At 35.1% G+C, this 26,762-nt stretch overlaps 2 protein-coding genes across 5 annotated transcripts in view; one reads left to right on the top strand and one right to left on the bottom strand.

Annotated features, from left to right (window-relative positions):
* Positions 1-1,487: 1,487 nt before the first annotated feature.
* On the top strand, positions 1,488-20,037 carry LRRC39 (leucine rich repeat containing 39). 3 transcript variants are annotated; one of them, XM_014851509.3, is made up of 9 exons: positions 1,488-1,713; positions 5,626-5,822; positions 9,423-9,528; positions 10,601-10,757; positions 11,329-11,465; positions 14,890-15,035; positions 15,774-15,926; positions 16,855-16,994; positions 19,889-20,037. In XM_014851509.3, exons 2-9 carry the CDS (start codon positions 5,710-5,712, stop codon positions 19,942-19,944), a joined length of 1,008 nt encoding a protein of 335 aa, XP_014706995.1. In that variant the 5' UTR covers positions 1,488-1,713; positions 5,626-5,709; the 3' UTR covers positions 19,945-20,037. The 3 variants fall into 3 exon arrangements, 1 of the variants encoding a protein (XP_014706995.1); XR_011494862.1 differs by having other exon boundaries at positions 1,563-1,713; positions 16,795-16,994; XR_011494863.1 differs by having other exon boundaries at positions 1,563-1,713; positions 16,686-16,994.
* A 134-nt stretch (positions 20,038-20,171) lies between these two features.
* TRMT13 (tRNA methyltransferase 13 homolog) overlaps positions 20,172-26,762 on the bottom strand; it is a 32,949-nt gene continuing 26,358 nt past the window's right edge. Inside the window, exons 9-11 of one of the 2 annotated variants that reach the window (XM_014851506.3) lie at positions 24,005-24,079; positions 20,676-21,108; positions 20,172-20,367 (exon numbers count right to left, since the gene is read on the bottom strand). In XM_014851506.3, the coding sequence (XP_014706992.1) occupies positions 20,172-20,367; positions 20,676-21,108; positions 24,005-24,079 (704 nt within the window). The remainder of the gene's footprint in view (positions 20,368-20,675; positions 21,109-24,004; positions 24,080-26,762) is intronic. The other variant, XR_011494860.1, reaches the window with a different exon arrangement.

Genomic DNA, 26,762 nt, shown 5'->3' with positions numbered 1-26,762 from the left:
CTTATTTATTTATTTAAGAAGTTAGCCCTGAGCTAACATCCACTGCCAATCCTCCTCTTTTTTGCTGAGGGAGATTGGCCCTGAGGCAACATCTGTGCCCATCTTCCTCTGTTTTTTTAATATGTGGGACGCCTGCTACAGCGTGGCTCGACAAGTGGTGTGTAGGTCCGTTGCCAGGATCCCAACTGGTGAACCCCCGGCCACCGAAGCGGAATATACAAACTTAAACACTACACCACCAGGCTGGACCCTGAGTCCTCCCTGAATGTCAGTGTTGACTTCTGAACATATTCAAGGAAGCTGTGTGTGTGGGATGATGCAAACTCTCTGGACAGGGAGGTTAGACTTTAGGTTCTGGTCACAATTTCTTTACTCTTTCTGTGACCTTGAGCATCTCCATAACCAGTGAACGTATTCATTATAGACGCATTAGAGAATTTCTATGGAATAATCAGGCACATAAAAGCACTAAAATTGCCAAAGTGCCCAAGTGACTAAATAAATTATGATCCTCCTACACACCAAAGTGCTATGTAGACATTAAAAAGAATGATGTAACTCTAAATATACTAATACAAAACAATTTCCAGAATATTTTGAGTGAAGAAAACATGGTATAGAACAATGTATATAGTATGCTACCATTTGTGTGTGTGTGCCACACGTGTGTGTTTTTAAAGAATATAGGATATTTATGCTTGTCAACACACAGACCATCTTTGGAAGGGGACAGTAACTGGCAAAAGTGATTTTCTTCAGAGAAGAGAACTAAATGGCTGGAGCCGGGGCCAGGGGGTGGAATTTTGTTCCACGTGTATATATTACCAATTCAAAAAATAAATACATAATTTTTTAAAGAACCTGGAATTAACTCCTATCTATGTAGACTGAAGAGAAAAAGAGTGAGAGGTAATTAAATGTGAAGCCTGGATGCAGCAGAAGCTTGGGGCTCCTCTGTTACCCATGTTTATCCACACCTTAAGTTTTCTTTTTTCTGAAGCATCTGTGCCTTTATTTTTTTTAAAGATTTTTAAAAATTTTTCCTTTTTCTCCCTAAAGCCCCCGGTACATAGTTGTGTATTTTTAGTTGTGGGTCCTTCTAGTTGTGGCATGTGGGATGCCGCTTCAGCATGGCCTGATGAGCGGTGCCATGTCTGCGCCCGGGATTCGAACCAGGAAAACCCTGGGCCGCCCAAAGCAGAGCACACGAACCTAACCATGCAGCACCGGGCCAGCCTCAGTGCCTTTGGTTTAAATATTTACAGATCTATTGTTTACTAGATAGCGTTTTTGTTATGTTATATATCCACATATTTCCAAGTTTCTCTGCTTGAAACAGATTCATTAAATTCTATTGAATACTCAAAAGGTATGTCATGAAAAGTAGGACTTCAATAGGAATTATTTTTCAGGAGCCTAGAAATAATTATGCCCGCTGGTTTCATAAGACCTTTAGTACAGCATTTTGCAGTGTCGGGAAAGCACTCACATACATTGTCAGTTGATCCACAGACGCTCCATGTGATTCTTGCTATTCTGAGCTTTATCCATGAACTAAAATTAGAACTAGGCTGACATTACATTGCACTTGGTTATAGTCTGACTGAGGATTTAACCATCCGGAGTCACACTGAAAACCATTCTTCCTGCAATCCACTCTTAGCTGCTAATTGCTAACTTTGGGCATGTCAGCTTCTGCATCCACCGACAATGGTAAGTATTTTCCAAAACAGTTTTTTGCATTCTTCACATATAAATAGATTGCTGATGATGCCTTTACTGTGTCTGTATTTGCTGGAATGGGCAACTAAACTTGCAATTGAATTTAAAAGTCTCTTTGGGGGTTGACAGTCACTCATGTAACTGCCTTCCTCTGGAAGATTGATTTCCCTAGAAGTTAAGAAGCATTTCTTCTGAGATTGTATTTCTTTTGCTTTCTCTTGACTTTGGGAAGTCAACTCTTAACAGTCATGTCATTGTCATTCTTACCTCACTGCCACGCTATGAGCTCTTCTGTCACAGTAATAATCAAGGTAGAGAACACAATCCTATGCCAGAGGCAAAAATACATACAACAGAACAATCTTCTGACTATAGTCCAGCATTTTGTACTTGTAGTGACATGTTCTCCTCTAAGGCAAATTGGTTGGTGTTATAGGAAAATGGAAGGCTGACTAAAGTTTAATGGGAACTGAGGAAATGAACTAGCACATGAATGGTTATAAATGTCTAGTAAAATACACATTTACATGTAGATACCTGGGATTTAAAAAAATTTATTGTTTGATAAACAAATACTTCAAACTTGCTAAAATCGGAGACATAGATTATAGGTTGACTGGGATATACTCAAGTAGTTGGATTATGAGCATATGTATCCCAAGGTTTCTTGTTGATAAAAAGATAACACAGTCTGTTCCTGTGTAACTTCTACATGCACTGCTTCAAAATAGGGACTCTCTCCTAATCATTTTGTGCATATTGCCAATTATGTATCAATTCTGAAATTTTAAACTTTTCTCTGTAACACAGTTCTTCTCCTGTCTCTTTCTCGTGTGTGCACAAACACATACACGGAGCATACTTTTAGTTTAAAGAAATCAATAATTTAGAGACTAATAATGAAAAGCAATATTCTCTACCCATTTCTATTACCATCAAAGTAACCATCTTAACTGTCAGCATTTAGTTTTCAGTGGTCATCTCCATGTTTCTTTTTTCCTTTTCAAAGGCACTTATATTCTATTTCTTAACAACTTTTAACTATCTGTGGAGCCTCGTTATGAAAGATGATGCTTAAGTTCACTTTCACCCCCATAGAATTCTATCCCTATTTTTAGTTTCTTTCTTAACTTTATAACTTTTTTTTATTGAGGTCATAACAGTTTATAACATTGTGAAATTTCAATTGTACCTTATTATTTGTCAGTCACCATATATATGTGCCCCTTTATCCCTTATATCCACCCCCCCAACCCCTTCCCCTCTGGTAACCACTAACCTGTTCTGTTTTCCCATGTGTTAGTTTATCTTCCACATATGAGTGAAATCATATGGTGTCTGTCTTTCTCTGTCTGGCTTATTTCACTTAACATAACACCCTCAAAGTCCATCCATGTTGTTGCAAATGGGACAATTGACTTTATCTTTTTTTTCTTCCCTTGGTGAGGAAGACTGGCCTGAGCTAACATCTGTTGCCAGTCTTCCTCTTTTTGCTTGAGGAAGATTGTCAGTGAGTTAACGTCTGTGCCTATCTTCCTCCATTTTGCATGTGGGATGCCTCCACAGCATGGCTTGATGAGTGCTGTGTAGGTCTGCACCTGGGATCTGAACCTGCGAACCCTAGGCCGCCGAAGCCGAGTGCACAAACTCAATCACTATGCCACTGGGCCAGCCCCTGACTTTATAACTTTAAACAAATATTTAAATCTCTACTTCTTGTTCCATAAAGTACAGACACTATCTATTGACTTCCCACTTTGAAGATGTGGATATTGGTGTTCCTACTCTCTACATTTCATTTCCTTCTTCCGCATCCTGTTAAAAATACGTTTATTTTTATATTTTCAAGATGTATGACATTTCTGTTCTGTAGCCATAAATAAGTCTTCTTTGCTTTTCCATAGGTCGATTTATTTCAAAAGTTGATTTTCATCACTCACAAAAGAAACTCTACCCTTAGCAGTCACTCCCTATCTCCCCCGCTGCAGAGACCCTGGATATCACTAAGCTACTTCCTTTCTCTATGGATTTGCCTATTCTGGAGATTCCATATAAATGGGATCATACAATATGTAGTCTTCTGTCTGGCTTCTTTCACTCAGCATAATTTTATTCAAAACTCATCCATGATGTCACATATACCGGTACTATATATACTATAGCCGAATAATATTCCATTGTATGGATACACCACATTTCATTTATTACCACCACAATGAGATATCATTTTATGCAATAGTGTGTTGGTGAGGATGTATATCAATGGGGACCCTTACGCAGTTGTAGTAAGAGTATAAATGGGCACAATCACTTTGGAAAACAACTTGGCTCTAATAAATTTGAACATTCACATAGATTGTGATCCACCAATTCTAATCCTAGGTATATACCCAATAGAAACAATATCACTTGAGTGCCAAGAAGATAATAACAAGAATTTTAGAAACAGTATTGCTCATAATGGCAAAAATCTGGAACCCAAATATTCACATTCATTAGAATAGATAAAGAAATTTTGGCAGAGTCATACATTTTGGAGATCATGGCATATCAGTATACAAAACGCTTTACTTATTTATGGAACTATACAATTTCCCATAATACGGATCTACTATAATTTACTAATGGAAACTTATGTTGTTTCCAATCTTTTACTGTTATGAAAAAACTGCAGTGAATAACTGTAATATGTATTTTTACATTTGAAAACATTTGCAGTATAAATTCCTACACGTGTGAATGTGTATTTGTAAGTTTGATTGATATTACCAAATTTATCCCCATAGAGAATATAATAATATACACTGCTACCTTTGGTGAATGGGAGTACCTGTTTCCCGATGCTGTTGCAAATTTCACTTCTTCCTTTCCAAACTTTCTATTTTTGTTTTTTTTTTGAGGAAGATTAGCCCTGAGCTAACATCTGCTGCCAATCCTCCTCTTTTTGCTGAGGAAGACTGGCCCTGAGCTAACATCCGTGCCCATCTTCCTCTACTTTATATGTGGGATGCCTGCCACCGCATGGCTTGCTAAGTGGTGCCATGTCCGCACCCAGGATCCGAATTGGCGAACCCTGGGCTGCTGAAGCAGAATGTGTGCACTTAACCACTGCGCCACCAGGCCGGCCCCACTTTCTACCTTTCTATTTACTTTCCTTGCATTATAGCATTCCAGAATAATGTTGAATAGAAGTGGTGATTGTGGACATTTTGACTTCCTGAATTTGGGAGGAAATAATTCAATTAATTACGAATCAAATTCTTTCATTATTGCTAATATACTTTGGTGAAAAATCAATACCATTATTTGTAAGGTAAAGAACATTCCATCAAATGGATCTACCATAATTTACATAACCATTCCCCTATTATTACTTTCCTCTCATTTCTGAGATTCAGGTCACAATTCTCAATATTGCATCTCTCCACTTGCAATTTATTCTACACAAGAGCGAACAATCTTTTACCACTTAACTGAATTCTAGCTTGTGCATATAGCATCTAGATTTGGTAGATATTCCAAGATACCTATCTTATTTTATATATCCATTATTTAGCCATTTTCCCATAATTGGACATGCAGACTAGTTGCAGTTTTTCATTATTCTGAATTACATCATACGGAAGTAGTCTTCGTTTCAGTTCCCACCTCTGCCACATATTGGATATGAAACCTTGAACAAATTGCCTGTCTTCCTTAAGGCTCAGTTTTCTTATCTGTATATTAGAGACAATAAAAGTACCCATATCACAGTATTTTTATGAGGATTATTAAGTGAGATATGGCATGTAAAGTGGATAAAATAGTCTTGGGAACATGGAAAGTGCTCAATAAATACAAGCTATTATCACTACAGTACTCAGTGAACATTCTGAAACACGTTGCTTTTTTTCTCTGATACAGCTAGGTCCTTTCTGAGATTCCATCTGTGATCCAGCTATTCAGAAATTAATGAAGTCGGTGACTCCGTGACAATGTGGAGAAATCATGTCAGAAAATGTGGTTTGTACCGGGGCTGTCAATGCTGTAAAGGAAGTTTGGGAAAAAAGAATACAGAAACACAATGACGATCTGAAGCGAGAGAAGGAATTTCAACAGAAGTATGCTATAACATTTATTATTTTGAATTAGTGAAAATTCATATCTTCATTACAGAAAAGAGCATGTATTAAACACCTTAATATTGAATTTGATAGAGATTTTCACTTACTGAAAACTCAAAATATACCTAAAGGAAACACCTAACTCAGTTGAGATTATGTGATGGGGCCACAAGAAAATACAACTGTCTGTATGTGAAAATAGTAGTTACCCCAGGTCCTTACAGGACTCTGTCCAACATTCATCAAAGTTTGATAGTATCATTTAATCGACTTTTCAGTGATTGTTTGTTCAACATTATATTCCCTAGGATCTAAAACAACACCTGACAGTAGAATGTACTGTAGATTCTCATCTATTTGAAGAGCTGAGTTCCAGCCAGGACCTCTGTGGATCACCTGATTCCTTGATCTGGGCTATACTTAAATAGTCTGACTCTCATTTCCTCTGCCTTCTTCATATCTCCCTATTTTCCTAATTGGATATCTCCAAAGTACTCTACAAATCTTGCAAGAACTCCCTTTCCTCATACATTCGACATAGCTCCCTACAATTCTCATTTATCAGGTCTCTTTCTAAACATTAAATTGTCTTGTATCTTACCATATATACAAATATCAAACCACTACATTGTACACCTACAACTAATATAATGTTATATGTGAATTTAAAAAGTGATCTTGTGTCAGTTAGCAAATAAAAGAAAACTCGACTAAAAATGGCTAAAGCGACAGGGAAGTCCTGAGGTAAGGCAATTCCAAAGCTTCAACAGCTTTAAAGACTCAGCTTCTTTTTATCACCTTCCACTGCTAATCTCATCGTGTCAGTTTGGTCCTTGGGTTAGCTTCTCTCAATGTCACAGGATGACTGGTACACTTCCAGGCCTCACAGCCAGGCATTATTATGTTATCAGCAGAGTGGAAACTATTTATATTTCTTCTTTAAGAAAGACGACTTTTCTGAGGTTCCCCAGCAAACCTTTCCTTTACCTCTCATTGGCTAGAACTGGGTCATTTGCACACCCCTAATCCAGTTACCTTCTATGGGAATGAGATTGTATGATTGGTTTAGACAAATTAAGATTTTTTACCAGGCACTCCTAAGTGCTTTATTTGCATTACCTCATTTAATCCTCTCAACATGCTGAAACAGTGTCATGAGGAGGATTAAACTGCATTATGAGAGAAGGAAAACCAAAATAATAGTGCCTCCAATATGATATGTTAACTTTTCTGGGCAAGTGATCCAGGGCTGGAATAGCACTCCACTGAGTCAGACACTCAGCCTCTCACACACATAGGTGCAATTTTATTTTCTCTATTTTTAAAGATGGAAAACCTGAGGAACAGGCCTAAGTAACTTCTCAAAAATCACCCTGCTAATAAATATGACACTGATATTCACACCCAAGCAATCTGACTCAGTAAGCATTATATTCATCTCAGGTCTTGTATTTTCTTAGATTGGCCCTTTATATCTTAAGCTACCCTTATGAAATCAATTATGTTTATATTATACAATTATAAGAAACTTGATCTGGAGTACTCTTAATAAAACATTTCCATTTTTTTTGTCAGGAATCACGACAATTCTAAACTTCTGAATTTCACCTATAACACGTCTAGCTAAGAATCATTTAATTTCAGCAGCTTCAAGTTCTCTTGTAAACATCAGGCAAGGAGGAAAAAGAGCAAGAATATAATCTAAGGCTTCTTCTCTCAGCTAAAAGTGGCTAAAGATTTAGCTCAAAAAGCCTAACGTTTAAGCAGAAATTGTCCTCATTGTTTTTTGATGCCAAGCTGCCTTGAAAAAAATCAAGCACTTAGGTAACAGTTGGTATGACAACATCTGAGAAAGGCTTTAGACTATAATAAAAGGTCTTAGAGGAGGTAGAAAATTTCTATTCAAAACTTGAAAGGACATCAAGCTTAAAATAAGCAGTGTAGGAATTACAGAATACTAGAGCTGAAAAGACCTTGGACATTATTTAATCCCAACCCCACGTTTTACGGGCAAGGCCCATAGAAGTGAGATGTCTTGCTCATGGTCACCAAATTGAGTGATAGATTCTGGACTAGATCACAGAAATTCAGCACCAGAAAGAATTTAGGAATCATTATAGAGATGGAAATAGACTTGTCTAATAATAGTAAACTCATTAAGGGCAGAGCTTTTTGTGTACACGTTTAACACAATATTTGGCATACAATGGGGTGTTTGATGAATTCTGTAATTCAAGTTAAAGATTAGGGAATAAGACACCTAATTGCACTTGTCATTAAATCTTGCTGTGAAATACATATATCTCGTAGTGAGTAATAAGTAATCAATAATCATTATGCCTACTGTTGAAAAGTTCTATTTTTATAAAAAGTGATGTAACTGAATAGACGGCATTATACATTTTGTCTCAGTTAACCACATCTATTGGAAGCTTAGCTGCTCAGTCTAGAAGGCCACACATAGCTATTGCCACAGTGTACTTGTTAGCAGATTAAATTTCAGACAGGTAGCAAATGAAAATACAAAGGTTCTATAGAAATATTTTGCAAAAACAAAATATATAGAGAGTAAATATTACACTTTTAGAGATATTTAGTTTTCTGTTCATTAAAATAAAATCCTTGTTGAAGATCAGCTAAGATGCAAAACTAAGAATACATATTAATTCTAAGATGTCAAGAGATTTTTAGCAAATACTCAAATTAAACTTATGTTCTTTGATGACTGCTTATATTTGATTGTGTATGATTCTAATAGGCTAAAATTGTAAAAATTTCAATTCTAAACTTATTTTCTATTTTTCATACATGAAAAAATTTCTAGTACAGAGAAAACCTTTTGCTAGTCATTTTATAGCTTGATATTATTCTTACATACGTTCGCGATGAACCCAAAATCAGTGAGGACATGCTCCAGAATGACAAAAATTTTGTACTTTTTTTATCTGAAAAACAAAATCTGGAAAAAACTGGAATGTGGTAATATACAATTTAACTCTGAAGTTGAACTGTACTATTTTTAAGTTATTAAAAGACTTATTTATTAAAATATCTGTGGATTAAATATTTAATTAATCCAAGTCAAAACAACAAGAAGCCAGAGACAAAAGACACATATTGTATAATCCCATGTATATGAAATGCCCAGAATAGGCAAATCCATAGAGACAGAAAGTAGGTTAGTGGTTGCCAGGAGCTGGAGGAGAGGAATAGGGAGTGACTGCTAATAAGGGTATGCAGTTTCTTTTCTGAGCAAGGAAAATGTTTGGGATTAGACAGTGGTGATGGTCACATCGCTCTGTGAATACACCAAAAACCACTGAACTGTATAGTTTGAAAGAATCAATTTTATGGTAGGAGAATTATATCTTAACAAAGCTGTTATAAAAAATCTATGGAGAGTTATGATACTTTTCAAAAACTTAAAAATAGGGCATTTATGATACTAATCTTATGTGTAATTCTTGCAAAATAAATTCTTGTCTGTTTCCAGATACTATCAATCAAATGGTTGTTTTTCATGGGTCACTTTTTTATATAAAAGTGACTGCTACCTATGTCATTACCTGTGAACTAAAATGATTTCCTGGACTCTAGGCTAGTGCGGATCTGGGAAGAACGAGTAAGTTTAACCAAGCTAAAAGAAAGGGTCACCAGCGAAGATGGAAGAGTCATTTTGAAGATAGAAAAAGAGGAATGGACGGTAAGCTTTACAGAAGTAATATTTGATTTTCTATGTTTTGCATTTTGTGGGAGAGTTGAGAGAATGATTCTGAGACAGTGTGATTAAGACTGGAATAGTTGGAAACTCTAATTTTAATAATAGACCAAATGAATTTGGGCTTCATGAACAACTGAAAAGAAATATAACTTCACAATTGTTTTTGCAAAAATTCCATCCATTTGTCTCAACTCTGCCTAAACTTACGTCATTTGTCATAGTTCTCCTACTAATCCTTCTAATAAGCAATTTTTCATTTTTCACAAACAAGATGACAGTCTGCCTAACAAAACTCATACAGCTTTTCCAAAGCAAACACTCAGTTAAAACTTCACAAAATGGAAATGGATATTAATTTTTTTCATAGGTCCACCACCTGATTCACATTCTCTCTCTCTCTCGTACACACAGAGATACAGACATACAGTTGCTTAATTACGTTAGGCACACTAATTTTTACAAGGGTCCCTACCCCTTGGGTTATACATTTGGTATATTTAGCTGGCAGGTTAGCTCCTTTATTTTCTCTTTTGGCTCTTTTAGGTTGAAAGGAAAAAGGTATAGAGATCAGAATAATCTAAACTCTTAAAATCCTTAAATTAAAAAAAAATCCTCTTTAAAAAACATTTGTAAAATGTTTCATAACAAAAGGGGAAGAGAAGTTTGAATTATTGATTAAAATGATTTTTTTGGTTTCTCTCTGATTTCAATTAACTACCATATTCCCATTTTCAATAGCATTTGTACTCTAAGAAAGCCTAATACAACAGAATCTTTAGGACACAGTTCTATATGTGTACACTGTTGATCAAGATATATTATTTTTGTTTCTTCTACTATGATTGGGGTTTGAAGGTTTAGCACCTCCCCTAAAAAAAGTAAAGGCTTAAAACTTAGAAATAATACACAGCACCTGGAAATCAACCCATTAAGGACAAAATATTCCAAAGTTCCTTTAGAAATCAAATTATACCTCTACAATCATACTTCAGTGTGGCATGATACTAAAACAATTTAAGTAATATAGTAACTCTGTCATTTCTTTTGAGTTTAGACTCTCCCTTCTTCTCTACTGAGACTGAAACAGCTACAGGAATGGCAACTTCATAGAACTGGTTTGTTGAAAATCCCTGAATTCATTGGAAGATTCCAGAACCTCATTGTGTTAGATTTATCTCGAAACACAATTTCAGAGATACCTCGAGGAATTGGTAAGGAAAATTGCTTTCATTCCTGTGATTCTTGTTGAGAATATTTTTTGATACATGGAATAAAGCTCTCATCTTTATATAGCCCCAAGAGTTGAGAAAACTTTAAACATGTAATCTAAATTGAAGCTTCCAAGGGATCTAAGCTTCTGGATTTACTGAGGTGATTCAAGATGAGATTTCAATGCAAGAAAAATCTCTTTGGAAATATTATTGTGTAGATTCTGGAAACAATATTGCTGGTTCAGTTATTCCTCCTAGAAGAGAACAGGTTGAAGGCAAGAAAGAAAATCAAATTCCTTAAATGAGAAAAAAAATCCCCAAATGGAAAATTGGTCACTATATAGTATAGACAAAACAGAATGAAAAAAAAAAAAGTATTTTTGCCTATAGCACTGATAAACCTGCTCCTTATCTGAAGAAGGGGAGGACACATACTGGGAAAAGGGGAGAACCCGAGAAGTGTGAATTTGCCAATATGAAATTGGCAGGTAAGGTACACTATAATACTTATTTTAAACTGGAAACATTCTTTTATATCCATCTGCTCCCTACTGTGTGTTATTTTTTGTAGGACTGCTCACTAAACTTCAGGAACTGATTCTTAGTTACAACAAAATCAAGACTGTCCCCAAGGAATTAAGTCACTGTGCCAGCTTGGAGAAACTAGAACTTGCTGTTAACAGAGATATATGTGATCTTCCACAAGAGGTCAGAAAGATATAAATGCCAGGGATTATATTTTCCATCTACTAGTGGTACAGTTCTCAATTGCATGATCGTTAAAAGTAACACTAATAAAGAAATGCTATAAGTTTTATGTCAGAAAATATTTAGTGAAAATCATTTCCTATTATTATAAGTATAATGCATGTTTTTAACTAGAGAAAGATCTGTTTAGCATAAAAGATACTTCTATTATTGTCACAGTACTGACATCATTTGTTGACTAGACTGTGATCTCCTTGAAGGACAGAGTGAGTCTTATTTCTATTCCCAGGAGTGAGGACACAGCCTAGGTTGTAGTTGCGACTTAATAAAATGCTCATTAAATGCATAAATGATTATCATAAAGCACAATGTAGTGATAGAAAAAACCTTTTACTAGTTCATTTTTATAAAGTGATCAATTTTTGAGATAGAGGTTAAATGATAAGACATGAATTCTTCAGTCTAGGAGAAGTGTTTCCCCTTTAGGAAAAGTAGCCTCCTAGGCTCTACCAAGTAAAAGCAAGGCAATGGGCTTGGAAAGCCTTCAAACCTTGAGTGGTATGATGTCTTGTTATTGGTAAAACTAAACTGATTACTTAGAGATATAGATATTTGTATTACTTTTCAAACATATTTGATGCTCTAAGAATCAGAAAAGGAAATTTTCATGGTGCTTTGCCTTGAAAACAATGACTTTGCAAGATAAAAGTTAAGAAAAATAATAAAGCTCAAAATAAAATAGAAAGAATATTCCCTTCTCCCAATGTATCTTGGTGAGAACCACTTTTTGCCTTCCAAATCAGTAAACATGTCCACCAAGAATTATTGCTTTTGAAAGTAAAAGTTTTTTTGATTTTTTATTGTAGTCATAATAGTCTGTAACGTTGTGAAATTTCAGTTGTACATTATTTGTCAGACACCACGTAAGCGTGATCCTTTACCCTTTGTGTCCACCCTACATGCCCCTTCCCTCTGGTAATCACTAAACTGTCCTTTGTCCGTAAGTTTTAAAACATAGTTTTTTCTATCTGTCTCTCTCTCTTCATATAACAGTTCAATTTAATGAAATGTATGCACTTGCTTATGATAAAGATGATCATCACAGGGATAATTTCTTTAAACCTACAAGAGGGCCAATACATATTTATTTCTAATTTTTAATTCTTTTGATTATTTCTAGGATTGGTTCTGTAACTAAAAAGCTGTGTGAATATGGGCATGTCTATTAACCTCTCTTTATCTTAATTTCTTCACTTAAAGAAATAGATTTTACTGGAACAAATACTGAACTGAGATCTTGAGCCTGGGATTATTTTCAAGTGTAGCCTCTAAGTAGCTGTGTAGCCTTGAACACACTACTTTATAACTAGGTCTGTTTTCATATATGCAAAATTAAGACTGTTAGATTACAATAGTAATTTTTTTTTTAAAGACTGGCACCTGAGCTAATATCTGTTGCCAATCTTTTCTTTTCTTCTTCTTCTCTCCAAAGCCTCCCATACATAGTTATATATTCTAGTTGTAGGTTCTTCCCGTTGTGCTATGTGGGACACCGCCTCAAGTATGGCTTGATGAGCGGTGCCATGTCCGCGCCCAGGATCCAAACCGGCAAAACCCTAGGCTGCCGTAGCAGAGTGCGCAAACTCAACCACTCGGCCACGAGGTTGGCCCCTGATTACAATAGTTTTAATAGCTTTTCAATCTTCTAAAATCAAAGGATTCTACAACCACTGATATATCAGCAACGTGAGACCCGCTCAGCCATAAAATTGCACACATTGTATACACAAACATACATTTTTTTAAAAATATTTTCTCCCCCAAGCCCCCGGGTACATAGCTGTATATTCTTAGTTGCGGGTCCTTCCAGTTGTGGCATATGGGATGCCGCCTCAGCGTGGCTTGATGAGCAGTGCCATGTCCACGCCCAGGATTCGAACCAACGAAACACTGGGCCGCCTGCAGCGGAGCACCCGAACTTAACCACTAGGCCATGGGGCAGCCCCTATACAAACATTCTTATGCTAATGTAAAAACAATCTTTTTATATTCTATTCTGAACCCTCTGAAAAATTTAAGTCTGATGACAGATTTTGAAAAAACGTTTTATTCATGCCTTGAATTCTAAAGCTGGAGAAACATCCTACTGGATGGAAGCTTCCTGCTTTTTTGCATTACTCACAAAACATCGTATTTGTTTACTTTTTTGTGTTGTTAAAGCAGAATGAATCTGAACATGTCCTGAGGTAGAAATAAAACACAGAATCTTCCTAGATAAATGGAGAGTTTTTTGTAAAAGTTAACTAAATTCTCACATCTTGTGAAACTTTCACTGGTGTTATATGGAAAGAGGGAAGAAATTTTGTGGCTTTAGGTCCATGAAAACTTGAGTGCTGTACATCATAGCTTTATCATTTCTAGTTACATAGTCTATCTAAGCTATTTTGTCCATAAAATGGAAAGAAGGTACTCACCTTGTAAGCTGATGTCAGAATTATTCACTAATTTAAAGTACAAGAGTGGATGATTCATGTACTCACAGCTTTCTCAGACTGGGGGTGGGGAACACAGATAACTAAAGGGAGATTTTAACATGCAAAACTAGAGCTATAAGCATCACCATGAATACATTTAAAAACTGATACTGAGAGAAAAAAGCAAGTTAAAGAAAGATAAGTACAGTATCGTAACCTTTAATAAGATTTAAAAAACATATAAAAATACTAAATTTTATGAAACATATAGAGAAATATACAGAAAACATATATTTATGTATAATAATAAAAACATTAAAAAAGTGCATGGGAATGATAAATATCAAATTCAGGACAGGAGTTACCTCAGGAGAGGAGGATGGGAGGAGTACACAGAGGGTGCCGTCATGTCAACACATTTTCTTTGTTAAGCTGAGCACACTGGTATCTGTTATATTATTCTTAATAAATTTTTTATTGATGTTTTCATTTAAAAAATAGAATTGCCAAACAGTAAGTTTTATGACTGAGATAGCATATGTAAAGCAGCAGGCATGAAGAAGGGGGTTCATTAAGGATGACTATTATTTTGAAGCTTGGGTTTTCCCATACAAATCTCAACTACTGGATGAAAGGAAAACATAATGTATGTTTATTCTCAGAAAGAAGAAAAAAGCTTCTGCCATGCAGGTTCTGAAAACTTTGGAACTTGGTTATTTTGGGAGATAAATGTTTTTTGAATAGATGAACTTTCTATGAGAGTTCTTCATTTATCTAGAGGTTACTTAGCTTTATTTTTATTTCAAATTTGTTGCGAACTACTAGGACTAAATACAGCCCAAGCACAACGTGAACATTCCTTGATGTGAAATATCTCCTTTATCAACATGAGTGTTCTAGTACTTTACACTGTGGACATTTATTCTGAAAAACCTTGCTTTCCTTTTCAGCTCAGCAATTTGTTAAAGCTTACTCACCTCGATTTGAGTATGAACCACTTTACTACAATCCCTCCTGCTGTGTTGAACATGCCTGCCCTTGAGTGGCTTGACATGGGAAGCAACAGACTTGAACAACTTCCTGATACTATAGAAAGGTAAAATAAATAACGTTTTATGCAATAGATGTGTTGAAGTCATCTAGGATAAATAAGAAATAAAACAAATGGGATCCCAAGTATAACCAATCACAATAGATCCATTTAGTTTTAAATATGCTACTTTTTAACAGAATATTTTCACTTACTCCAAATTAAGTAAAAGGGTTTTGGGAGAGAAAAACTGGCTATCTGACTTCAACAAATCGACAAGAATATGCCACGATAACAATGCTGCTTAGTGCATGCCAGGCACTTCTGTGCACCTTATGAACGGATCAGAAAACTAACGCAGAGACGTTAGCTAAATTGCTGAAGATCACAGTGTGCAAGCTCAGATCTGAACCTAGGCAGCCTGGCCCCAGATCCATGCGGTAACCATTATGCATCTTTGCCTTGACTTAAATGGTCATATTAATAATTTCTGATATTTCTCTTAAGATGCTAATACAAATTAGATAACATCTACAGCAGTTCTTTAAGAAATTCTATAAGAATAGTAAAGAATTCTAGAATATGCTGATTTTATTTCTACTACCACATGAGAGCTGTACTGTAGAGATTAACTCCCTGATGCAGTTTCCCTAATAATCAGGTAGTGTGAAGTCGGTTAACTCATAGGTATACTGGTTAAAGGAGATGTTATAAAAGATGACATTTCTTTGATTCTTAAGTAAATAAGAAACATGGTTTTTATATTATGTGTGATTAATTGCAGAAACCTCTCTAATTCTTTAGAATGCAAAATCTACACACATTATGGCTGCAACGGAATGAAATAACATGTTTGCCAGAAACTATCAGCAATCTGAAAAATCTGGGTACTCTTGTTCTCAGCAACAACAAACTACAAGATATTCCATCACGCATGGAAGAGATGACCAATCTGAGGTAAAAAGCTGTACACACAAAACCAACATGTTCCCTTCTGGCTACATAATAAAGTAATATAGAACAATTATTATAAATAGACTTGAGTTCTCAATTCATATGAATGCATTTAAAAAGTCTTTTCCATCTTTGAAATCCTATAATTTATAAATAGGATTCATACAATACTGGTCTAAACTATTCAATAGAGAATCCTTGAAATTAAAGCTGTACCGAGATTTATCAGCATTAAAGAATGCCCTCTGTTGGTGACATTTTCATGAAAATCATCTTTATAACTGCTAACAAGCCTCAACTGTGATACAAAAACCTAAAGCATAAAACAGTGATCCTTTTCCTTCTAAATAACTACAAATGTACACAGGCAATTATGTTACAGATAAGGCAAATGTAACTTTTTACTAAGTTAATTACTATCAGAACTCCCTCAAGCATCTTCCTTCCAAAATTTAATTTCCTGACAGCATAAGCCATGAGAATTCACATCAAATCCCACAAGTTCCATAACAAAATCATTCACTCACTTCTTCAGCAACTCCTGAGCTCTGTACTAGATGGTGAAGACACAATGATAACACACAATTGAGTCTACAAAATATCTAGAAACTTTAAGTTCCTAGCATTAATTGTATATTTGAGATGCATTAGAATTGTTCTTGGAAGTTAAACTGTAGCACATTAAATATATGCTACAGACTAAGAGTTACTTTTACAAGCTGTGAAAATAAGTTGTCTAAAGCTAATATTTTTTTCTTCTAGGAAAGAAACTTAAAGATTCTTGGGATATATCACATCTCACCAAGATGTTCAGTTATTGAAACCAGTTAAAGAGAGTAATTTAGAATATTATCATTTGATCTTTCTCCAGGGAAATAAATGTACACTTCTATGGCACCTATAAAAATACTGTTTTTTGGTGAACTGCTAGGTTTGTCAACTTCAGAGACAATCCATTGAAATTGGAAGTAACACTTCCTCCCAGTGAAAGTGCAGATGATGAGGAGGACCGGGAATTATTCGGACTTCAGTTTATGCACACATACATACAGGAGTCACGGAGAAGAGCAGGTAGGACATTTGTACATAACACAGGTTAAATATTCTTTTTGGTAAAGGAATGTTTATATATATTAATTTCTTTATAGATTTCTCATTTCACCTTAGCTTTTCTGTCAAATTCTGGTCTCTTGGTCAACATTGTGGGAGGGAAAAAAGGCAAAATTCAAATCGGTTCACAATTTTGATAAAGGCTTGGAGAGAGGGATTGTAAAGATAGTCAAAGACCTTCAAGCGGAGTGAGAAAATAAAATAAATTTCTTTGGCCAAGCACTCGAAGCACAATCAAGTGCATGAAGATGGGATTCTTAAAGCTCCACTCTCTCACTCTATCAGTTTGTCATATATGTCAGTTTACTCTTAGAACACTACCTTCCTTGCCATTTCCCCATTTTCAACAATCCACAAGTAACAAAATAATATTTTGCCTAGGAATGAAAAATATTAAGAGAACAGATTTTAACCAATAGTTAAAATGTGAGGCTTTGATACACAGATTTCAATCACTTAGTCTCTGATAATTTAGAATTAAACCACTTTTTTTTTTAAACTAAAGAAGGAAAGCCTTTAACTTAATCCAAGGTTAAGGGAAGAGACAAAGAGCACAATTCTCTGTTAATGAAAACAGTTTAGTAATAGAAATCATGGTTTTATAATTCACTAAAATGTCGAGAGTTTTCGAGTTAAAAGATAGATTTTAGTTACATACTCAAACAGTTACTTTGAAGAATGAGTATAATGTGAGCAAACAATTACAGATTTTTTGAGCTAGAGGAAATAATTTTGACCAACATCCAATAGGGGATGTTTAGGAAATGATGATTAGATCTGTTGTAGCAAGGTCAAAGAAGCAAAAGCATGCAGGATGGATTGGAGGAAGACAAGTAAAAACCTAATAGTTTGGGGCCTGGTTTTGGAAAGCGGAGGATAAACATATAAAAGCTAAGGAGGAGACAGAACTGATGACTGAATAAAGTTGAGAAAACGGAGGAGTTTAGGATGAATCTCAGTTTTCGATCAGAGCAACTGGAGAGATGGTGATGCTGAGATGGAGAAAGGAAATACAGAAGTTGATTTGGTGGGCAGAATCAGGTGGCAGAACTGGAAAATGAGCTTCAGTTCTAACACAGTAAATGTGATGTATCTGTGGGATATGCAGGAAGAGGTAGTTGTATAGATGACTCTAAAGTTTAAAAGGGGTTTACTCAATCTGAGAAATTCTGCAGGCCAAGGAATAGCAATATGCACATCCCACACAGTCACTTTCTCATGATATGTTAAGGGAAATAAACAAGGTTGGGGAAAACAATAATCTTGACCTACGGCTGCCATGGTGAAGGACAAGCTTTCCTTTCCATAAAGTACTTGGAATCATTGTCAGAAACATATCATTCAGCTAAATGGACCACAAGACTGTATCAGTATTAATTTTCATGCATGCATGTATGTTTGATGAAACATAACTGACATTATGTCTGTTGTAGCATATCTTTTATTTCTGGGCATAAATAGTCGAAAGATGCAAAACAGATTGTATGACGCAAAGTACCATTGCCTGACCCAGTAAAATTAGGTTAATTATTAAATGATGTATTATCTTCATTTATGTTCTCTTGATTGAGGGACATGAGTAATTAACTTAAAAAATAGTCAAGCTACTTTAATAACATTTGACATAAAACTTAACAAGAGAAAAAAAGTTACAACTTAAAGAGATAATAAAACCAAGTCTGCCTATTATCTTATTAAAAGGTTCATGAATTACTACCATTAATAATAGCTAATATTTACTGAGTATTCACTCTGTGCTTGGAACTGTTCTAAGCATTTTACATGTTATCTCATTTGATGTTCACAACAACCTTGTGAGGTAGGTATCATCATCATCATCATCCCCATTTTACGAGGAGGAAATTGAGGCACAAAGAGATTAAACAGCTTGCCCAAGGTCAGAGAGCAGAGAGGCAGGAGGGTTGGCTTTGGGACCCAGGTAATCTCAGAAAACATGAGATTAAAGTCGAAAGGTCAGGAATTAAAAATAGGCTAGGCTTCTAATTTATAATTCATATAATCACAGACTTACAGGATAAAAATAGTTACCTAAGAATATCATTCTAACATTAATAATTCTGGATCTTTGTCTTGGCAAATGTACCAATGACTAAGACAATTTTTACAAATAAAGGCAGACACAAATCAAGGATAAGATGTGGAAAAGAATAACAGTCTTACCATATGTTTGGTTTAGTATTTGCTTGTGCATAGAAACTGCTTATGAATTAAATGAGGCCTAAATGTGAGAAGGTTTTTGGTTTCATTGTCTAATTTCCACCTTATTCTAAATTGTTTTCCCAAAGAGAAGACAACATACTTATATTTGTACTTATACATGTAAAAATGGCTTATTAAAGGATATGAGATACCAAATTAACTTCAGAATCTATCTTCAGATTTCAATTTAATTTGTAATTAGGCTTATAAATATCCTTTTGGAAGTTTTAACTAGGTAATTATCCAATTAAAAAAATGAAGTGAAACAGTTTTTTTCCTTAAAAACATCTCTTTAGTTTTGGTGTTTGTCATGGACAAATTCTGATATATATAGATACAGGTATGGCTCTGGAAATCTGAAGGTGAACTCATTAATTGATTGTGAATATCTCTGAATTTGTTTGCATTAGAAAAAAATCCTAATTGATTATCCTTTCCAGCTCTGCATGGAATAAAATCCATACCTAAGCCAAATTCTCAAATTGGCCCTTGTACAAACTGACAATTGTTCATTACATCTTGAATTTGGGAAATAAAAAGTATTAAATAAGATCAAAGGAAAATAAATTTCCAAAATTAATGCAAATAGAAAGTTAATGTGCTATTCATATGTTGACGTGTTGTGTGTGTTTCAGAGAACCAAGTAAACTGTCCAACTACTTTATCAATCTCTGAAAATACAGATGGATAATAGAATTCAAGACACCTGCTGAAGAGGATTACTTTGGGAATTTGGTGAATTCTCTAATGTTTGAACTTCTAAAGTAAAAAAGCTATTACCAAAGTTCCATGAGGTCACAACATTTTTTAAAGTTCACGTTATCTGCTATTTAAACTATATTTTCATGAATATAAAAATACAATTTAAAATGTTATTTTTTTGGTGGAAGACAGAAGTTGTTCAAAATTTCTTTTCCATTAAGCAGTTGTCTCTGGTAATGAAGAATGTTTTGGTAAAGCAGTCAACAATACATTTTCCAAAGACACCAAAGGGTCTGTATAGTACTGAAGAGCGGGACGGAATCCCTTCTGCTGTAAATACTCGATTCGGCCTTGGTCAATCAGCAATTTACAAAGATGCCCTAGTTTCTTCTTTTCTTCAACAGTAAGAAACCTAAATCAAATAAACACACACAAAACCTTCTTAGAATTTTGTAGAAGTTTACAAAACTATTTTAGTCACTTCCATTTATTGGTAAGCTGCTAAATAACCCACAATTTACTAGGTAATATGTCCCACACTTTCAGGATACATTTTATTTATGACCACAATGAAAAGGTGTGTATTTTAACTTATTCTAAAATTAGAAGGTAAAAGACATTTTCATGAATAAGTTTATGATAATATTCATTTAAAAAGACAGTACAGCAATAATAAAATATTTCTGCCCCAGTGTTATGCATTTCAAAGTAGTCACTTACCCAGGCAAACTCTCAGCGCTGTCCTCTGTGATTCTGTATCTCCCATCATCATGCTCTTCACTGTCATCATTCTGATTATCTTTTCTCACTGGGGTACTATTTGAGGCTTCCAAAGATGTTTTCCGCATTCCACAAGTTGCCCAACTACTCATTCGCTGGAAATAGTGGAATTCCACTGCTCCAAGGCCTAGAGCCTTGAAATATTCTTTGCCCACATAATGTCTCCAATCACACCTGTGGTGACAACAGAGTGCAATAACAATGCCAGCCACAGGGGTCCACTTCTCTGGGACATTTTTTTCATTTCCTTCCTTGGCCAAAGTGTTAATTTCTTTCTCTGTTTTATCATTCTTTATGCGTTTGGCTAAAGGTTCTTCATTCCTTTCCTCACAACTGGCAGCATAGGTTTCAACCAAACATCGTAATGCAAGATCTGCAAACACAATTATGTGGCCCCCCCCAAACCACATCATCTTTAAAAATAAATATTTTTTACATTTCTTAAGCAGTATGGTTTTTAAAAACCCAGCAACAAAACCAACAAAAACCTACTTAGCTTTATACTTGCAATAATTCTTTCATGAATTACCAACTCTTCCTATTTGCTCTGCTCTCACTTTCTTTAGTGATTTATGCTGCATAAAGTCTACTTTCCACTAAAACTTTCTGAAGCTTAAGATCTACAATTTGCAAAAACTTTCAGTTCAACTAGTCGAATTGGCTCTCACTTCTCCTACCCTAGCTGAGGAAATGACTTGTATAGAAAAAACGTATTTACCTACACTTACATTCCAGGGAAATTTTGAGCTTAAGAAACCCAAGGAAAGAAATAAAGAGGAAAGGCATCTGCTAAGCATCTGCTAAGACTGATGTTAGGTGTCAGTCCTGAAACGTGAGATGTTCACAGCAAATAGTGATGAGTCAAAAAGCTGAGAGGAGGGGGGCAGAATGTAGAAAGTAGGCCTCACTGAGTAGCCTCACTGTATTTATTCATTTATTCAGCAAATAGTTACTGAATATCTTTCATCTGCAAGGCTTTTTGGATGTATTGATGATTCATACACAGAAACTTAGAGATGGATGTACTCCATATTAAAATGAAAAATTTACACTACATTTAAAAGCTAAACAAATGGATTTTTTGATGACTATAACTATTTCCCACTGAAGAGCGCTATATTGTTGACATTATTGGAAAGACCCTGAATATACACTGTAAAACCCACATTTTCTGTCTGATTAGGCTGTCATGCTGTGCCTGTTCAATCGAAAACGTGTATGTTTAAATTTGATTACCCTAAGATGTCACAAGTGAACACTAAATGATCTGATATTTCACGAGTAAATTTAATCTAATATATGAATTTAAGTCCACAAACATCATTAGTAACCTATTATTTGGAGAAAGCAATAGCTGATCTATTATTTCATAAACTATTATTTTCTGAAAAAATATATTTAGTCACTGTTTTACCTATATTGGACTTAAGTAAATGATCTTCAGAAATGTGAATAACCAGAAAAATTATTTAAAAAATGAAATTATTTTAGAACCAGAAGGAGCTTAAGCAATCTATCTCAATCCCTTCTTTACAATTTAAAGGACAAAGCCACATATCTAGAAAGTGATAAGAAAAAAGCAAATTGGTGGCCAAGATCACTCATTCATTCAAACATTTACCGAGATTCTGTTATATATCAAGCATCATGTTAGCACACTCCCTACGCTGAAAAAATTCACAGCACAGTGGGAGAATTAGATATATAAACAGATAATTAAAACACAATAAGGTAAAGACATGCAGAGGGTATTATGATAAATCCTTACGAGGAGTATCTTGTATAACTAGGCTCCTTGAAAGTGGTGACAACTGAGCTGAAGGAGTAGTAGAAATTGGCCACTTTAGAAATTGACTCAGTATAGTAAATGGGAAAAGTACATGGGGTTTGAATTTGCTGACCAGTAAAGCTGGAGGCAGGAAGTGGCAAAGAGAGGAAGGCAGAGACCAGACTGAGACTAGGATGTCGTGTTAAAGAGCCTCGACATTATGCTACAGGGGACTGGGAGCTACGGAAGAGTTTGAAGATAGGGGCAAGACATTACGTGTGCAGCAGATGGGTCTAAATATTAATATCTAAAGGACAGGTAGTGGAAGGAGACCACGAGAGAAACAGAGAAAGAATAGCATAGAAGTAGGGTAAGAACCAGGAAAGAGAAGGAATGAGAATTTCAAGAAGGGCAAGCCATTGCAGGAGAGATTTCTCAGTAAGCTGATGACAGAGTGATGAAGGTAGAATTCAGATAAGAGTGAATTCTTACCTGTGGCGAAAGAGGGCAAAAGTGTGTGGAACACGAGAAATGGCCAATATAGACTATAGTCCTAAGAAATTTGGATCAGATTGGTAGGAGTAAAGGAGTATGCTTTTTTTCCTCCCCAGGATAGAACTGGCTGACTTCAGAAGGCTTTTATGAGGGTTAAATGAGATAAGGTACATGAAAGTCATCTAAAAACTATGAAGGACAACACAAATACATAATACTCAAAGCCATTTCCAGCCAGTTTGAATAATGTCTTATAGAAGCTCCAAGTTCCCTATATGGGTGAACGATGAAACTAGCAAAAGCCAGGAAGATGATGTTAACATTTATTGACACAACAATAGTTAACATTTATTGACACAAATATGCACCAGAGACTCTTTACATGTAACCTGGTAAATCATATATATATTATTATCCCCACTTTACAGATGAGAGAACCAAAGCTCAGAATGGTTAAATAATTTGCCAAGGTTACAGAACAGAGCTGAACCCTGGACTATCTGATTTCAAAGCCCATGGTCTTTCCACTTTACCCTGCTAGATCTGATGGATAGAAGTGCTAAAATAAGACACCTTAGAATTTGATTTTGGTCTAACATTTTTCTTTTCCCCCAGAATCCTGATACATAATCGCCTTCTAGTGAGAGAGGTTTCTGAGTCCTTCCCAGCAACTCCTCTAAAAAAGTCACTAGTTTCGGGGGTGGGATCATACAGTTTCCATAAATAATTCATTTCCTTTTGGGTTGAAAAATAACCCAAAGAACTTTAAGGTCCCATATGACACAGTATTTACATATAAAACTCTTCAATTCATTCTACAAATGGCCAAAATGAGCAGATAAATAGGAAAGCTCTGTATCTAATATAATACAAGGCCAGTGGTACTTGAAGATTAATGAGTTGTAACATAAATGATATAAGATTCAAAAGAGACTATTCAAATGGTCGGGACCATGTTAAGCTAAAACTTACTGTTTATCTAGACATTATTAATATGTTTACATACCTGTTGCCACACCACACAGATGCTTCCCAATTCCCACCACAGGTAGTTTTTCTTTGCTTAGCACAGGAATCTTGTCTGAAATAAAAGGAATGAGAACTAAGCCCTCTTGTGAGATAAGGCATTAATGTGACGTCCTAAAAGAGAGAACTAATTAGAATCGTTGAATTTTGGGCTAAAAGCGATTCAAAGAAAAATTCTCACTTTATAATAAGAAGCTCAAAAATGTAGTGATTTGATAAGTAACACAGATGCTACTGACAGAGTCAAAATTAGAATTTACGTTTCTTGACTCAGGCTAATGCTATTTCTTCTACACTGATTCAGGACTTTCCTCTGTAGAAACTTTATTTTGCTAAATACTATTAATCCATTGGAAAAAAGACTCAAAACTTTCCCTACTAGATTTATTTTGCACAAATAATATATGATAAATATATATGACTAATATAATCAACACAATATATATTATAAACTACTATATTCAATATTCTAATCAAACTAAAAATAGAGCTTTTACTATATCTTGATGATCAAAAAAAATATATCATCTTAGCTTTTCACATTGTCATGGAAAAAAATTCATTAATAGTCCTGTAGAAGTAAAAAAAAAAAATAAGTCCACCAAGTTACATGGTAAAATGTAGTATATCACAGTCATGGCTCCCACTTTTGTCCCCTGATTCATTTTCCTTCTTCCAAGATTTTGACATGAAAAGTATGCTTCCCCCTGTAAATCTAGCTACAACACGTGGAACAGTGAATTGTCCAATGAAAGTACTTAGTAAATATTTCAATTTTTCTGTTTCTTGCTTTCAGATGGTATTACATGCTAGCAGAAATTGGTACCAAGTGGAATAGTTTGCTCATGCCAGGGAATACAGAGGTTCAAATTAAGGTGCTCCAATAAGCTTATCATCAATTAGGGTGAAAAGAAAGGGTGTGTATGAAAGCCCTTTCATTTTTATCCTTGACAAATTACTTCATTTCCTCTCTCTCCTACTTCTTTGGGCTTAGAAAATAGGACAGATGAACTTCTGGGAAAAGAAGGAAGACTGAATACAAGCATCTAGTTTGATACCTCCTAAAACTCTACCAAAATAAGAATAAGAAGATTTTTTAAAAGGCATACACTCTCAAGGTCTGGAAGAAGAGAAAAGGAGACAAAAGTGAAAAAGGCTGAGAATCAACCAAATTTATCCCACAAATCTCCAAAAGGCGCAGGAATTAGGGGCATCAGGTACCTTGAAAGTAGAGCTGAAGTGGCTATAAGAAGTAGTCAGATCCCCACCTCATAGCTACTTGGTGACTACCTCTTTCCCACTTGGTGGAACACTACAGATTACCTCTCTGACGTGAATAAAACAGGAGGTCACTGGGCTGAGAGACAATAAGAAGTCAAGAGTTGAAGTGTGGCAAAACAATAGGATTAAGTTAGTGTCACACTGATTCCCCTAGCTCTTGTTCCCCATTGGTCCCAGAATGTTGGTAACCAGACCTTTACTCTCTAGGTAGGCGATCAGAAGAGTCTTTTATGGGGAATCCAACAAGCCCAAGAGGAAAGATCACATCTTAGGAAGATCACCCAAAATTCAAGCTCAGAGTCAATAATCCCACCTCAGGACTCAGAGCTCTCAGTCCCTTAATCCTAACTATGAACACTCCATCAAGAAGCATCAGATGTCTGAGGACAGGCTCTAAGTTGAAAGAGACAGACAAAAAAACCAGAAAAGAACAACTTGGTAAAAACAGAGATTGTGAAGGGAGAATAATTCTTAAAAAACTATCATTAATATCCTCAGAGAGATAAGACATCACAATTATAAAAAAAGAACAGGATACAATAATAAAGGCAGATTCAGAGTAAAATATCTTAGAAATTAAAACTCTGATAGAAAAAATTAAATTGAGGAAATTTTAGAAAGTATAGAAAAAAGGCCAAAAAATATAAAATAGAGAAGTAAAGTCAAGAAAAGTAGAGAGTCATTCTAGGAGGTCTAATAACTAAATCATAAGAGTTTTTCCATAAGGGGAGAAAAGAAGAAAATGGAAGAGAGAAAACTATCAAAGAAAGAACACAAATTACATATAAGTTGTTATATGTAAGCTTCATGGCAACCTCAAAGCAAAAACCTATAGTAAATACACCAAAGATAAAGAGAAAGGAATATAAACATACCATTAAAGAAAGTTATCAAAACACAAAGGAAGAGAGCAAGAGGAGAAGAAAGAAACAGAGAGAAACTACAAAAACAGCAAAAAAACAATTAAAATGGCTATAAATACACACCTATCAATAATTATTTTAAATGTAAATGGACTAAATTCTTCCATCAAAACAGAGAGTGGCTGAAGGGATAAAAAACTAAGATTCATTTATGTGCTGCCTACCAGAGACTCACTTTAGATGTAACGACACACACAGACTGAAAGTGAAGGGATAGGAAAAGATATTCCATGCAAATGGAAACCAAGAGAAAGCTGGAGTAGCTATACCTATATCAGACAAAAGAGATTTTAAAACAAAGACTGTAATAAGAGACAAAGAAAGGCATTACATAACGATAAAGGGGTCAATCTAACAAGAGGATATAACATTTATAAATATGCACCTAACACAGGAGCAGCTAAATATATAAAGCAAATATTAACAGTTCTAAAAGGAGAAACAGACAGCAGAGATCAACAGTAGAAGATTTTAACACCCCACTTACATTGATGGATAGATATACAGACAGAAAATCAATCATGAAATAGTGGC

Source organism: Equus asinus, chromosome 16, assembly GCF_041296235.1.
Source record: "Equus asinus isolate D_3611 breed Donkey chromosome 16, EquAss-T2T_v2, whole genome shotgun sequence".
In the NCBI taxonomy this organism is placed as follows: Eukaryota; Metazoa; Chordata; class Mammalia; order Perissodactyla; family Equidae; genus Equus; species Equus asinus.
This window is presented reverse-complemented; position numbering and strand designations above follow the sequence as displayed.

Bases quoted from the DNA above. Each gene is read 5' to 3' on its own strand.
- LRRC39 (XM_014851509.3), top strand. From the start codon at position 5,710: ATGTCAGAAAATGTGGTTTGTACCGGGGCTGTCAATGCTGTAAAGGAA. The intron at 10,758-11,328 runs GTAAGGAAAATT...TATTTTTTGTAG, and splicing joins AGAGATACCTCGAGGAATTG to GACTGCTCACTAAACTTCAG. The intron at 11,466-14,889 runs GTCAGAAAGATA...TTTCCTTTTCAG, and splicing joins TATGTGATCTTCCACAAGAG to CTCAGCAATTTGTTAAAGCT.